At 44.9% G+C, this 16,089-nt stretch overlaps 1 protein-coding gene across 3 annotated transcripts in view; it reads right to left on the minus strand.

Moving 5' to 3' along the window:
• PAPOLG (poly(A) polymerase gamma) overlaps positions 1-16,089 on the minus strand; it is a 1,009,150-nt gene that overhangs the window by 66,089 nt on the left and 926,972 nt on the right. For all 3 annotated transcript variants that reach the window (XM_069608036.1, XM_069608034.1, XM_069608035.1), the window contains exon 20: positions 7,468-7,533. In XM_069608036.1, coding sequence (XP_069464137.1) covers positions 7,468-7,533 — 66 coding nt within the window. The remainder of the gene's footprint in view (positions 1-7,467; positions 7,534-16,089) is intronic.

Genomic DNA, 16,089 nt, shown 5'->3' on the forward strand with positions numbered 1-16,089 from the left:
TTGACAAGTGGGAAGAAGAGTTTGACAGTTTTTAAAAGAGAATTGGGGATGGTTAGAAGTTTTGAACATGAGATTCAATTGAAAGCAGGAACAGTCCCCAAAGTGCATAAAGTGAGGCCGATACCTCAAGATCTGAGAGAGAGACTAAAGACTGAAATTGAGTCTTTATTGCAGAAAGGAATTATTGAAGAAAGTGAGAGTTCAGAATGGCTATCACCAGTCGTAGCAGCAAAGGCAAATGGTGATCTAAGACTTTGTGTTGACATGAGAGACATCAACAGGAACATCCTTGTGGACAGGCACCCGTTGCCGATAATCAGTGACAAGTTATCGACTCTCGATAAGGCCAGAGTATTCTCCGTGATTGACCTTTCTCAGGCTAATCAAATTCCCTTGAAGGAGGAGTGCCAGCATTTGACAGCGTTCATTTCGATTTTTGGAACTTTTAAGTATCGGAGGATGCCATTCGGCCTTGCCTCAGCAGCGGCCGTGTTTCAAAGGGTGATGGACAAGGTTATGGAGGGTGTGAAGAACATTGTGGTGTTCCAGGATGATATGCTTGTGTTTGCGAGTTCAAAGTCTGAACATGAGGTTTTGAGACAGGTTTTGGGTAGATTGTCAAAGGTTGGTATGACTGTGAGGAGGGACAAGTGTAAGATTGCGGTGGAGAAAGTGGAGTATCTGGGACATGAGATCGATGAATTGGGTGCGAGACTGAAAGCAGTGATAAAAGCTCCTCTGCCGAGTGACAAAGACCAAGTGAGGACTTTAGGACTTTTTTAGGCCTTGCGGAATATTACCACAGATTTGTCAAGGAATTTGCTGTGGTGTCGGCTCCCATAAGAATGATACTCAAAAAAGGGTCAAAGTTTGAGTGGTCTCCGGAGTGTGATACGGCTTTTGAAAGTATCAAGGAAGCAATCAGTAAAGCACCGACTATTGGAACGTTTAATCCCATGGACAAAACAGTTCTGGTTGTAGATGCTAGTCTGATGGGGTTGGGGGCCACGTTGATACAATTGGATAAGGAGAATAAGGAGAGAGTTATTGCCATTGCTTCAATAGCATTGAGAGTAGCGGAGTCCAAATATTCAGTGATCGAGAGAGAGACACTAGCCATGTTCTGGGCCGTTATGCACTTTAAATTTTTCTTGTGGGGCAGACGATTTGTAGTTCGCTCTGATCATAAGCCATTAGTGCAGTTGTTCCAGAGTGGGAGGTGGGCTCTGGGCTCGCCTAGGATAAGCAGGTGGGGATTAGGTCTTCAAGGGTATAATTTTGACCAGAGTTTTTTGCCTGGGAAGAAAAACGTAGCAGACTGCCTGTCTAGATTGGCTTTAAGTCAAACTGAGATGGTGGAGGATGAGACAGTAGAAGAGTCGGTGGTAGCTGAAGTTAATGAGGCAGTTGCTCAAGAGAACTGGTTGCAGGGGGAAGATTCGGATGAAGAGCTCAAGTTCATAAAAGAATGGACCGTGAAGGGATGGCCCCATAAGAGTAGTTTGGATAGGAGATTTGACATATGGTGGGAAGTCAAGGAGGAGTTGAACATAAATTAGGGCAAACTGAGGAGAGGACGATGTATGGTTCCCAACACGGTGCCAGAGCAACCATGGTCTAAAGTTGCTGTGGATATTATGGGACCCATTATGGGTTTGGGAGATGGATTGAGGTTTTTGTTTGTGCTGGTGGATTTTCACACGAAATGGATTGAATGGGAAGCGGTAAGAGAGGTCACAGCTAAGGAACTTATTGCATTTTTAGAGAACATTTTCTTTAGAGAAGGTGTGCCCACTGAACTTGTTTCGGATAATGGGGTTCAGTTTGTCTCATTGGGAATGAAAACATTTCTCAGCAGCTATGGAATTAAGTATGACAAGACAGCACTGTACCACCCCAGGGCCAACGGCCTGGTGGAGAGAATTAATCGTTTTTTGAAGGGAGGTTTGCAGTTGGCCATGAGGGTGAAACAGCCATGCAGAGAGATGTTGAAATTCATGACGTGGAACTATGTGACCACGCCACACTCAGTGACTAAGATTTCACCTTTTGCATCTCTCAAAGGTAGGGAGCCAGGAACAAAGCTGTGTCTGGGATGGCTGGGCATGGCCAAGGTGGTTCAGGTGGACAGAGAGCAAATCATGAAATATGTCAAGGAGAGCCAGGACAAGAATAAGTCTATTTTTGATTCTCGTGAGAAGGTAAAAGATTGCGAGTGGAAAGTGGGAGAGTTGGTGTATGTGAGGAATCCTAGATTGGTCAACAAATGTTTGGACAGCAAGTACATAGGCCCTCGCAGAATTTCTGCTGCTAGGAAAGGGGTAGTCATCCTGGAGGGAGGAGAAGTATGGTCGAAAGGGAAGATTGCCAGAGCACATGGAGTGAGAAGTGGTATGGAAGCAGGAGGCCAGGACAGTGAAGATGTGGTAAGGAGGAAGGAGGATGAGTGTTCAAAACAGTTTGGGTTGTTATCAGAAGTCCAGATCCAAGCCTGTCTGGATGAAAGACTATGTGTCTTAAATTTATTGGAAGTTTTTTCTCTGGGAGTCGCATCTTCTGGTGTTGATTGTAGGGTTATGGTGTTGTTTAATTTGAAATGTTATGTTGTTGTTTTGCTTTAATTTTTCTTTATCTATGGTCATTTATTGCTATTTTGTTTCAATTGTTCTTTATCATATATTTGCTGTTTCCTTAAGGAGAGAGATATGTAGTGATTATGTATTTCAGAACGCTGTGTCGCGCGAGTCATGTTCTTTGTTTACCTTCATGAGAGCTTGGCTCGCGTGACAGTGTTGGTTGGCGGTGTGGCTGTGGGAGGACTTTCCTGCGGGCCCGCACCAATAAACTTCAAGTTTATCAGAAACTCACCGTGTCTGCTCCTCTTTACAGACCACTACACACAATTAAGACTACAGGTGGCAATACAAGTTTTACCTTTGGTACAAGCCTGTACTATGTCAGAGTGGTAGCAGTGGCAGAGCAGCCAGGCTTATCTCAAGAGTATATGAGCAGTAGCAGAGATTACACAAAGGTACCACAATTACTGTGGCTCAGGATACCCTGTGCAGGGGGTGACTACACCCCTCCCTCACATTCAGCCCACCTAGACACCCAGGCAGGCGCCTAGAGGGCTTCTGAGCAGAAGCCCGCCAAAATACAGTGAACAAAGGTGGCGAACCTAGTTTGCCGCGCAAAGTAAGACACAAGAAGGACTTTAACAAAAAGAAATGATGAATAAACCCAACCGGAGCCAAAAGAAAGACGATTTGGTCAAGCGGGTTTATGTTAGAGGCTAATATAATAGCCAAGAACAGTACCACGTTTAATATAATCGCGGTAGAAAAGTTAGGGTAGATACCACTGCCACCAGCCAAGTCTAAATGTTAAAAGAGCGAAACAATGCTCTAGGAGGTACAGATAAAAAGGGATACAAATTAACCCTTTCCAGTACTCCATGGAAGATAGGGTGTACTGGATCTGTGGTAGATTGACTAAGTTAAGTTAATGGTAACTTTACCCTTTTCTGGGGGACGGCGGTCACCTCAGAAATGGAGTTGAGGGAAGTCTCAAAGACAACCGTGGGCCACAGCACTGAAGGTGCTGTGTGACACAAAAAGAAGGGGGCTACTGAAGTGGTGTACTTCAGAGTCCACAATCACATGAACAGGTATAAACACATAGCAAAACACAAGTAAGAGTGGGGGAAAAATCTCCCACTCTTACCAAGTGGAAAAAAATAAACTCCAGAAGTCCAGCAAAGCTGCTGGGGGACTCACTAGGTGAGGGAAATTAGCCATAGATGAGAATTCTCCCTAACAACCCCCAAGTTGGTGCAGATCTCCTTATTTTTGGAAAAGCATGTTCCACAATGGAGGAATCCGATGAAGAGTCATAAGAAGACTCATTCCTAGGGGGATGTTGGACTTTACTCTTGGGTTCTGTACCATTTTTGAGGTTTTTCGTTGCATCTTTTACTTAGGCCATATGTGCTTGCCTTTGGGAACAGAATAACTCGGGCGCTGGGCTTGAGTCAACTCTCCTACGTTTATAGGAGTGTTTCCCTGTATGTGGACTGTAAGCATTTATGCTTTCATCTCAAGGTATAGAGTTCCTCAGCTGCACTTCAAGTGTATAGTTTCATCGCGTCCTTCTGAGGGATACAGGATCTGATCTCCAGTGAACTAGAGAGATTTATTTTTTCATTCAGGGTCAGATCTTTTAGGAGTTTATCAGCAACTGCCAAGGAGACGCACCGTTTATTAGGGCTCCTGCCGTTGACGGCTGATCGCATTTATTTGCTCATCTTGGCATTAATTTTGACCATCTCGTCAGGTACAGGGGATACTGATGTATCAGCGATGTCAACCAATATTCCCATATCAAATGGGTCTTGCAATCTAGACCTGCATTCCATTTTTATAAGGCAGGCTTCAAAGTTGCAGTCCCCACTCTTTGAACAAAGCATAGGGACAGGTTTGATTTTAACCACTGACCACGCCTCGTGGTCTTGCAGTACAACATCAGCTGTGGCGCTGCCCCTTGAAGGGACGCGCACGCGGCGGCGTGACGTTGTGCGCCGCTGCGTGCAGTATAAATAAAGGGGGCGTTCCCGGCCGAGGGGGTGCGACCGGGAAGCCCGAGCAGGACAGACGTGTGTGGTGTGAGTCTGTGCAGCTGAGGGCTTACGGGCATCGCTAGGGGGTTGAGGACAAACCCCCAACAACAGCTGTGTTAACTTCCTGGCTTGTCGCAGCGCACCCCAGTGCCTTACAGACGTTAACTAGATTGGCATTAATCTTGTGCCGTTCTGCTACATGCCATGCCAAAAACACGTAATTGTGGGAGTGGCGCATTGCTCAAAACAGAAGCCAGTTGAGGAATTTTTTGGGAATCACGACACAGTTCATACTTTTTCCTCCCGCAAATGGCATTAGCCGAAACTGCAGTACCATTCAGCTCAATCACACCAAATGTTTGGGCAGAAACCAGCGCATTCGCACTAGGTATGCGTTTAAATACATTTTGCAAAAAGCGTGTATTACAACTAAATGTGTGCAGTCGAACTCTTGTTGGAACACATCATTTATGTTTGTATAGTCAGCAGTTGGCATGCGCAAGTCAGTATGTGGGGGACCAGGATGCATAAATGATGTTTTATCAAACGGTGCACACAAACCTTCCATGGGGACCCTCCCACTTACTTGTGCATTCTCTCCATGCATACCAGTGTCCCGTTGATCGTGATAGTAGTTTTGTAATTTCAGGTGAGGGAGGGCAGAGTGACATCTCTAATTTGAGTCTTGTGCCCACAGGGGGTGGAAGCTGCATTCCGGCAGGCGGGGAACACACTCCGCAGTATCCGGCATCCTCGGCCCACAATGAACACTCAACCTCACTCTGCCGAGGCTCTGCCAGGAAAGGAGCACTTGTAGAGCACAATGAAGCTGGAAGACGGACTCCGGTCTGACTGAACACGCTGCAAGAAGGAAATGCTATTGCAAATGTCCAACTTAACTTAAGGTTTAAGAGGCTGCCAAGTAGCCCATCTGAACAAAATCTCCAGTTTCTCTTTTACAGCAGTTCTGCATTTGGTATCCGGTTTTTAGCTTGTTTCTGTTGATTGTGGGGTGACCCCAATTTCCTTGCCTCTTAAGGCATGGGGATGAAGGGGGATGCCACTTCTCCCTGGTTTCCATGAAGGGAACATTTTATATATGGGATTAATAAAGAGTAAATTAACTGCAAAGCAATGGCGCTCTACACAAAGGGGATGCATCAAGATTGCTACTCATAGGGGGAAAGCGCAGAATAGTTATGGGCGGGTGGAGTGGGCCTGCGGAAGGCTGAACACCTGGATAGTTCGTTCTGGGCAGGATGTTTGCAGGTCCAGGAATTTTATGCGCTTGAATGCTTTGAATAGGTGTTAAATCCTCATCCTCTTTAGTGTCATCTCCGTGAAGACCACTTTGGCATTTGATGAGTGGGTAGCGGGGGCGGAGAAGGTCTCATGCAAATAAATCAGCTGGGGTGATGGCTATCGACACGCACAGGTGGCAAAGATGGAAACCGAGGCATCAATGGAAGAGTTAGCAGAGGAAGAATGGCCATTAGCGGAAGTGTAGGAATAACTTCTGCATGAAGATACTTGATAAATGATCTCCTGGGAGGAGCCAATTTGCCTAACCTTCTGTTTAAAACTAAAACCATCATAATGAGCCTATGTCAACACTTGAAAGGCTTGGCCTTGGTGGTAATGCCGGAGTATGTGCTGAAGATATACTTTGGCAGGCCAAGTAACTGCTTTGGTAGTGGAAAATATGGGGAGACTGGGTGGGTTCCACAAAACCATGCCATTGGTTGGGGTCAACACTGAATCAGCTTAGTTGAAATGCAATCCAGCATCTGCAGAAAAATGTGAGAATCAAGGTGGGCTCATCACTATTGAGCCTTCAGTCAAGTACGGAGTAATTAGAACCTAGTGATGTATTGCTGTCAAAAAATACACCTTGCCCACTGCCAATGGGATCCTGGACCTTTTATACTTGGATGGGTCTAAATGAGCCTCAACTGCATCTTTGTGCAAAGCACACAAACATTGAGAAAAACTCTTGTCTCCTGATAAGTGTGTAGCAGCATCCAGTAATGGGAGATGCATGGGGTAGTTGGGCTTCATCTGTAGTGGTGCCCTTCCTGAAAATTAAATCTGCTGCAGTGTGGTAGAGAAGCAGCACCAGATTTTCACAGTGCAGGTGCAGCAATAGGCCCATGAGGACTGATGACCATCTGGGAAAAATCACAGCAGGTGGAAAACTAGGCACATTGGACAGCGGAAAGAAGGCCGAATGAGTGGCCCCAACCGGAGGTTGCTCCTAGGATCTGGCCTGACAAGCCTCAGCTGCCGAATCCATTACCTTCCGGAAAGCTAAAAGGAATAAGGGAACTCTTCCCAATCATACAAGTTGTTGAAAAGTCTTCACTTTGACAGGGTGAATGAACAAAAAAAAGTTACAAATGTTTTCAGTGGATTACAAAAGTTTCTTGTAGCTCAAGGAGAGCCCTTTGGAAAAGTTAGTACCAATGCAGGGTCAGGCCAGAAATTCAGACCTTTTCTACTGCAAGCGCAGGGTGTGCAGATCGGATTCCTGGTTTGGCTTGCTGCAAGAAACGCAGCATTTAAAATAAATAAATAAATGAGACGCTGTGCAGATGTGAGGGAAGAAAAATTAAGAGCATGATCCTGTGTGGGGGCTCCTGCACATTCCCAAACAAAGACACAGCAAATGGGCAAGGGTGGAAGGGTTGGCTGTACATGCACCCAGTGCAACATTTCTTAATCACTGCTACGCATCATGCTCAGGTCCCATCCTCAGACTAGATCACATAGGATAGGTAGGGCAAAATAGGAGTACATATAACTGGCCATTGAATTTCATTGGTGAATATTTTACAAAACTATGGAAAACCTACCTTGGACTTCTCTTCTTGATCTTCATCACAAGGTTTTGAGGCTGCGCTATCCATCAGACCAAATAACTGAAATGAGAAATAGGAGTGATCATTTGCAGTTGAAGCATACAATTCCACAACAGAACCAAAAAAAGTCGAGATTTTTTAACTTTAGAGCAACACATTTAAATCTAAAATGTTTTTTCCTTTACCAAGATTCAGCATATTGGCGACATTGACTAGGGTGGAACCCCCACCCCAAAAAAATTAAACGTTTACTAGATATGTCCACCATTTCATGGTCTCTTGCAAACCAGCACAATGTGGTTATCTGTGTGAAATGTAACCAATTCTGTTGAGGCAATTTTAAGCCAAATCTAAAACTAGCACAAAATAAACCCCTTTGCCTTGGTTGCATTTGAATCAAGGTTCATTTTACCAGGAGCAGGAAGAGGTACTGGAGGGGGAGTAAGACTCGCACATCCCAGCATTATCTACTTAATATGCTATATGGCAATTATTGAACTACAAAGTACCACTCATGGATCCTATAGCTCGGGTGGGCAACATGAGGCCCTCCTTGAGTTTTGGCCTACAAATTCCATGATCTATCATCACAGACAATGCTGGCTGGGGTTGATGAGATGAGCCAAAACATCTAGAGGGCCCAAGGTTGAGGTTTGACAACTGATTCAGCAACTGCAACACACCAACCGCAATTTACATTTTAATCAGATGGTGCCACTGCTTCATGCTGCTGCAGAGGCTCTGCAGACAGACCTTGGCAACCAACTACTGTAAATAGCACCTACTTTCTAAATCTAATTTGAAAAAGTCAACTAGGTTTGAAACTCAATTTTGCCAGTCAAGTGTACAGAACTGCTATTCATTGCAGTCACCTTTGCCTCATAGAAAAGAACAAGTTACTTTCTCTTACCTGGTAACTTTCTTCCGATGGGATATTCCGACGACGTATTCCACATTTATGACACATCTAACACTATTCACACTGGATGTGAATAGTTTATACACATCAATACCCCATCAAGCAGGAATAGAAGCCCTGGAATGGTTTCTTCTCAGGCAAAATACAACACTCATCAACAAAGTCTTTGCAATAGAACTGATTAGGATCATCCTGTACAACAATTACTTCAGATTTAACAGCAAATACTATCTCCAAATATCAGGTACATCCATGGGCTCCTCGGTATCCCCGTCCTATGCCAATATCTTTGTTTCACTTTGAACACCACCACATTTTGGATAAAGAACCATGGAAAAGCAAAATCAAATTCTGGAAACGTTTCATAGACGATATCTTCGGCATCTGGCAAGGTACGACTGAAGAATTACAAGAATTCCTTTCCTACATAAACAACTGCCATGAGAACATTACCTTCACATTAGAAATTGGAAAACCTGGAGTACACTTTCTGGACGTACAAGTTGAAAGAAGAAATACAGAATTCTATACGAGAATCTACAGAAAGCCAACGGATGTTAATAGTGTCCTACATTTTGGAAGCTTCCATCCACTTCATCTGAAAGACAATCTGCTTTTTTCTCAATTTCTCCGGTTGAAAAAAAATCACATCTGATCCCACAGAATTACAAACAGAACAGGAAATTATGAAAGAGATTTAAGAAAAGAGGATTTCCAATAGAAATAATTGACACAGCATTAGTATGTACGAACTCTATAACCAGAGAAGATTTACTACAGGATAAACCCAGGAAAGACACAACGAGACTCATCCATACCTTAAAATATTGCAGCCAAAGTTTTCAAGTTAAAAGAATAATCAACAATAACTGGGATCTGATAAATCAGACCCAAATCTGAACAGACTATTCCCTGGCCCGCCAATGCTGGCCTATAAGAGGGTCAAAAACTTTAAAGACAGCTTAATCAGGGCAGAGAGAATGAAGAAACCAACCCAAACCACATTCAGAAAACAGAAGACGGGAACACATGCCTGCCTCAATTGCCAACACTGCTCCAACCTCATCAAGGGCGACCACATAAGACACCCCAACAGCGGCAAGAAAATAATGCTAAAAGACTTTGCCACTTGTGAAAGTAAAAATGTGATGTACGGATTAAAGTGTCCATGTGGAAAGTATTACGTGGGTAAGACCATTCGCAAAGCACGGGAGAGACGGACTGAACATAAATCCAACATACGAACGGGCAACATTAAATCCCCAGTCGCCAGACATTTTAAAGAAAACGGACATAACATATCTCAATTAAGACTGGTTGTACGAGGTGATTCGAGCAGCCCCGAGGGGGCGGAGGGGGAGACTTAGCCAAACGATTGGCACAAAGAGAACTATACTGGATCCATAAATTGGATGCATGACCCCATTAGGCCTAAACGAAGACTTTTACTTGGGTCCATTCCTATGAAATATTCCATGTTTTGATGTAGTTAAGTCCAATACACACATCTACCACTGCAATCTCTGTATGTAAGTTACCTACCAAAAAAACCTAATTACACAATTGATCCATGTGACATAAGGGGCCCTTTTACTGGTTAGACTGTAAGTCTCCTAGCATTGAGACAGACTTTAAATGTGAAACATTGTATGCAATGACATAAGTACCAACCAGGTATTATCTGTTCTAAAGAGCTCTTAACGATAAGCCATTAATTGAATACATGTCTCGAGGAATTGTTTAAATATGTATAGGAGTTCTCCCCTTTCTTAAAAAAAAAATTAAATAAATTTAAAAAAAAAAAAAAAAAAAAAGAGTGCCTAAAAGAATGTAAGCCTTATTGACAGGCGAGTTGACTCACAAATTGGATGTTCAGATGGGCTTTTTAGGTATACACCCGCATTAATCAGAAATTCCTCACAGAACCACATGAAGGTTAATTACCCAATTTTTAATCCCACTACCATTTTCAGTATTTACCGATTGACCTACACTACCCTTACCTAATTCCCGTCTAGAACTTTTGTCTTAAATTCAAACCAGGGATCATAAACTGGCACCATTTCCGCCCGCTAGAAGCGTAAAGCGTAAGCTTTATAGTGTCCTTCTCAAAATTCATACTAAGGTTAAGGTCTCTTCGCTGTAACAGCAAATTCTTACTTTTCCGCGATCAATAGCTATATATAATTTAAACATTTTTTGTACAGGTTGGATGGTTCATCCAATGACTTCTTATCCTTGACGTCATATTTACCCTCTAGAATATTATGATATTTATCTTACCTTCGTAAGCTTTGTTGCACCCGCAACGCACGTACATAACATTTCCCCATTGTTTACATTAGTGACGTCACCATACGCCACTGCGTGGTGATGTCATTGTTAAACGCAGCTATTTTTACGGCCACCCGTTGCTCTGATCACGAGCATGGGAGCAGACTTGTCATTCTCTTTGGCCGGACTCAGAAGGTAAGCACATCTAACTCTGCTCCTACTTTATTACTTTTTTACTCTACTTATTCCTTATCTAAAGCACACTCTATTTATACTTTCCCAACACTAGAGTACGTCACGGCCCAGGCTACTGAGACGTTTTTCAGCTCCTGTTCTTCCCGATCCTCCGGGTTGAAATTATGACCATTCACCTTCATGGTGACCACTTTTCAAACCACAAGGGTAGGCTCAAACTTTTGAGATGAATATTCTTATGTAGACGTGTAGCCATTCCCCACTGAATATACAGTTCTTTTTTTTAAATCACTACTTATGAACAGCTTGTCAGAAATTGATGAACCACATGGCCATTTGCAATCTACCGACAACCATGATGTCACCGCCACGAACGCCTCCATTAGGCTAAAACATGTTTGAATTCTTTAAATGTTTACATAGTATGGTTTTTAATTTGAACACAACAGTATAGACAATACTGACCACTTGAAACCCGAATTTGTTGAATTTGTTGTTGGACACACTTGATTATCTGTGGAAGAATAGACTGAACAACTACATAGTTGAATAACTGAGTGAATATTTTTTCATTGATGAAATATACCAAAGTAACCGAAATACTGGTTGATCTCTATTAGAGAATATATGTGAATATTATATATTGAATCATGAATGACTGAGCATAAGTTACCATATAGGTAATTATATGTTTTTTTTAAATTTCCTTTTAGATGTGATAAATTTTGTTGAATATGCCCCTGAAGGAGATGAATTTCTCGAAACGCGTTGGGTCATCTATGAATTATTGAAAATTAAAGAAACTGAAAATACTGGCAATTGATGTGTTGAGGTTCTTCATTGAATACCAAACAATGTTCCTGTGTTTTATACAAATTAATAAGTATTGTAAAGTCTCTATACACTTACGGTGTATCCAAGTCATATTAACAATTTGGCTCATTCTGAGCTTGTGAAAGTGTGCAGGGGACGGGAGTTCCTCTATTAGGAACTTACTTTGCTTTCGTATATTTCACAACCCATATGCCAGGGTTGACTTATCTCCCCTGCACCTTACATTTTCTAAAAGCATTTTTGTGCTATTTAAGATCTATCAAATTTTACAAATATCTTAAAGAGGAGTGCATGGTGAACACATCTGTGGTTTTCTCATAAAGGTCATGCACTTGTTGAGGAAAGATGCAGCTTTCATGGGCTAGTAAAGTTTGTGTGTGGCCAGGAGGGTGGATCGGTCTAGTCCCAGTCCACATCTTTGGTGCCATAAAGTCTGCTTCTGGTGCAGATGTGAAACCAGTTGTCCTGGATTGGACAGCTACTGGCTGTTGGTGCAGATTCTTACCATTGGTGGGATAGGACTTGCTGGAAGCTAAGGTTTTGGATTAGAAGGAGGACCTCTGCAGCTATTCTTGAGATCTACGCTGGGGCCAGGAATCCCTCGAAGAGAAGACCGCTGAATATTAATTCGAAGGCTACTCCTGAAGTGGGTCAATACAATTGAAGTCCCTAGGGTATTCAGGTTCTGTCTCCTTCCCCAATCATGGTATCACATCCCAAGCAGAACCAATTATGTTACTTGTTAAAAAGTTATTAAACCTGACACTTAAGTCCTTATTGCTAGCTAGATGTCCCTATCCAGAAGACAAACTGTCCCTTCTGATGTAATAACCCTAGTTGGACGCTGGTGTATCGACTAACCGGGGAAGAAGGGAAAAAGGGGAGAATGGTTAGTGCTCTCCCTAGCCTGGCTCACTACTTTCCTATGCTAAAAGGCTGCACACTGGGGTCAGTCAACGATTGATTTTAATAGTGTTGCTGACCTTTCGTGTGTCTTACCATAAAATACGATGGAGCCGGCTCCATCTCGTGGACTAATTCCACTGTAATTGCTAAAAATATCTCTATGTCCTATATAGCAGACCTCTACAGAGTTATTGTATGTCTGGTAGGTTGGAATAGTATCTGGTTCAACCAATGTCTCTACAGAGTTGTGGTGTGTCTGACTGTTTTGAACAATGGGACATATGTCCATATGTTGAAGCACAATCAGCATAATAGGCCCTGAAGAAAGCGGCCAATATAGAATCCCGCTGAAACCGGTCGACATTGGTGGAATTAGTTGTTATTCCAACCTATCAGACACACAACAACTCTGTAGAGCCATTGGTTGAACCAGTTGCTATTCCAACCTACCAGACATAAAATAACTCTGTAGAGGTCTGCTATATAGGACAGAGATATTTTTAGCAATTACAGTGGAATTAGTCCACGAGATGGAGGCGGCTCCATCGTATTTTATGGTAAACACACGAAAGGTCAGCAACCCTATTAAAATCAATGGTTGACTGACCCCAGTGTGCAGCCTTTTAGCATAGGAAAGTAGTGAGACAGGCTAGGGAGAGCACTAACCATTCTCCCCCTTTTCCCTTCTTCCCCGGTTAGTCGATACACCAGCGTCCAACTAGGGTTATTACATCAGAAGGGACAGTTCATCTTCTGGATAGGGACATCTACTCCTGAAGTGGCCCAGTAGTGTCCGGCCTTGTGAAAACCTGCTTCTCTGCGTGATCACCAAAGAAGCAGTGTTTTCAGCCCTTGGACTAGTGGGACCAACTAGTCTTGCCCTCAAGGATCCAGACTTCAGAGCCTTCAGAAGTGTCCCTGGACTGCCTGGTGGACTGAGCAGATCTCTCGTGGTCTACCTCGCCAGAAGCGTTGCCGTTCCGCTTCAGAGTCCATAACTTGGTTTTCACCAGCTTGTGCCACAAGTCTCCTTCTCCCCGAATTCCAACTTTCTACCTTTAAGAGAATTTGTCCTGGAGCAGCTGCTGTGACCGCGACTTGGACACCTGTCGTTGCCTGCAGACTGATAGTCGCTAGAACGCCCCTTCCTCCATCCTGTGAAGTGTCCCAAGGAGGCAGGCCAGCATCGTTGGATCATGCATTTCTTCACCGACAGGGGTTGCATCTTGCACCCAACCAGAAGAATTCCATTACCCGCAAATCCTGGGCACCTCGCACCAGAACAAAGCAGATTGAGCCCCCAGTGAACCCCCGCCTATCCACAATGCCATCTGAGACAATTGGAGTCAAGGGAGTTATGCATCAGAGTGCCTTTCTCCCCCCCCACCCTCCATGACCACAGCTCCCCCTGTACTTCATAGGAGAAATTAAAAGTTATTCACAGTAGTGACTAACGTACTCTTAGTCCATAGTCCCCTTTCCTCCATACTGTATGGGCGTCCCTCGCGAGGGACAGGAGACACACTTTCACCAGAAAAACTCTTCCCTTTAAATTTAGAGGCGCGGCCCTGGGAGCATGAGCTCACCTGACCCCACCCACCAGCGCCACTCCTCAGTCCCCCATTGTTGTGTTGATAATGACAGGCATTGCCTAATGACACCAATATTATTAGGGGGGGAGAGGATGGCGGGACGTATGGAGGAAAGGGGACTATGGACTAAGTACGTTAGTCACTACGGTTAGTAACTGTTAATTACCCTTACGTCCCGTCCCCTTTCCTCCATACTGTATGGGCGATTACAACTGAATGTAGCTCTAGAGTGGAGAGGAGCCCACCCTTAAGAAAACAGGTTTCTTAGTACCGCCTTCCCGAATGCTGCATCTGACCTAGAGGCGGCGTCCAAACAGTAGTGTTTACAGAAACACTAAGGGGTGGCCCAGGAAGCCGCCCTGCTGATGACCTGCCACAGCACATGCCGTTGGAACGCGATGGCCATGGCCTTGGCTCTGACCACATGGGCATGCAAGTTAGCTGGCACTGGTTTGTGCTGCCCCTCATAGGCCTGCTTGATGGCTGCAATCATCCCCTTGCTATGGAGGTCTTGGATAACCAGGTCTTGACCCACCGAAAGTGACAAACAAGGCGTCCGCTATTTCCTCGTTGAGATGGAAGGCGGAGGTCACCTTGGGTAGGAAAGCAGGGTGCATCCGCATGACGACTTTGTCCCCGTGAACAGTGGGGTAGGGTTCTGATGCCACCAGAGCCTGCATCTCGCTGACTCTGCAAGCTGAGGCGAGGCCCAAGAGCAGAGCTCTCTTTATGGTGACTAGCCCGATGTCCACAAACACCATAGGTTCAAAAGCTTTGTGTGCAGAGGCACCCAACACAACATTAAGGTCCCACACCGGGTGTGGCATCCTTATAGGCGTGTAAAGCCTGCGGAGGCACGCCAGATGTCGCTTGACCATTTACTCTTATATTGGCTCCTAGTAGCCTTGCTTCTAGCGCCCTAGATCTCTAGGTTAGCCTGAGATAGGGTAAAGTGCTTCAGCATGACCTGCTCAGGAGCCACGCTGCGAGGGCTAGCTTGTGAGGAGCAGGGTGGAGTACCATGCTCCCCTGCTGGGCCAGGAGAGGAGCTGGGCCCAACAGTAGGTGAATGGGTGGTCTGTCCGAAAGGGCTGAGGAGCCCAGAGAAATACGGTCTGGCAGGACACCAGGGAGCTATCAAAATGATGCTTAGGTGCTGGGATTGCTTGATCTTGCAGATCACCCTGTGGACTAGGGGTGTGGGCAGGAAGACATATGCAGTCATGTTCCATTGGACCTGGAATGGGTCGCCCAGGGAGTCGGAGCCCTGCCCCTGCCAGGAGGCGAACTTTTGGCATTTCCTATTGTCCCGGAAGGCAAAAAGATCCACCCGGGATGCCCCCACCTGAGGAAGATCTCCTTTAGTACCAGGTCATCCAATTGCCACTTGTAATTGTCCACCTCCAGTCTGCTGAGCCTGTCCGCTTCCAGGTTGTACTCCGCCCAGGAGGTGGACAGCCATGAGGTCACTTGTTCTCCAGAGCCCATTCCCACATGCCGACTGCTAGGTTGCACAGCGGAGGGGATCTGGTGCCCCCTTGCTTATTGACATAGTACGTGCTGGTGGGGTTGTCTGTCTGAATAAGAACTGTTTTGCCCTTGATAAGAGGGAGAAAGGCCTTCAGAGCTAACCATATGGCCTTCAGGTCCGTAGTAACTGACCTGAGGGGCAGGCTGCCAGAAGGGCTTGCCCTAACTCAGGTTGAAGTCTCCTGAGAGGAGAAAGGATGGAATGTTGACTGGCTCCTCTTGAGAGCCCTTCTCCGGATTCCATGAGTGAGAAGTGCAGCTGTATTCTCCGCCTCCTGAGTCCTGTGTGGGGCACGGCCAAAAGGACCGCTGCCATAAGCCCCAGTAGGTGTTGGTACCACCAGGCTGAGGTCACGGGCCTGGAGA

This window comes from Ambystoma mexicanum, chromosome 4q (assembly GCF_040938575.1).
Source record: "Ambystoma mexicanum isolate Mex_15411 chromosome 4q, UKY_AmexF1_1, whole genome shotgun sequence".
NCBI classification, from domain to species: Eukaryota; Metazoa; Chordata; class Amphibia; order Caudata; family Ambystomatidae; genus Ambystoma; species Ambystoma mexicanum.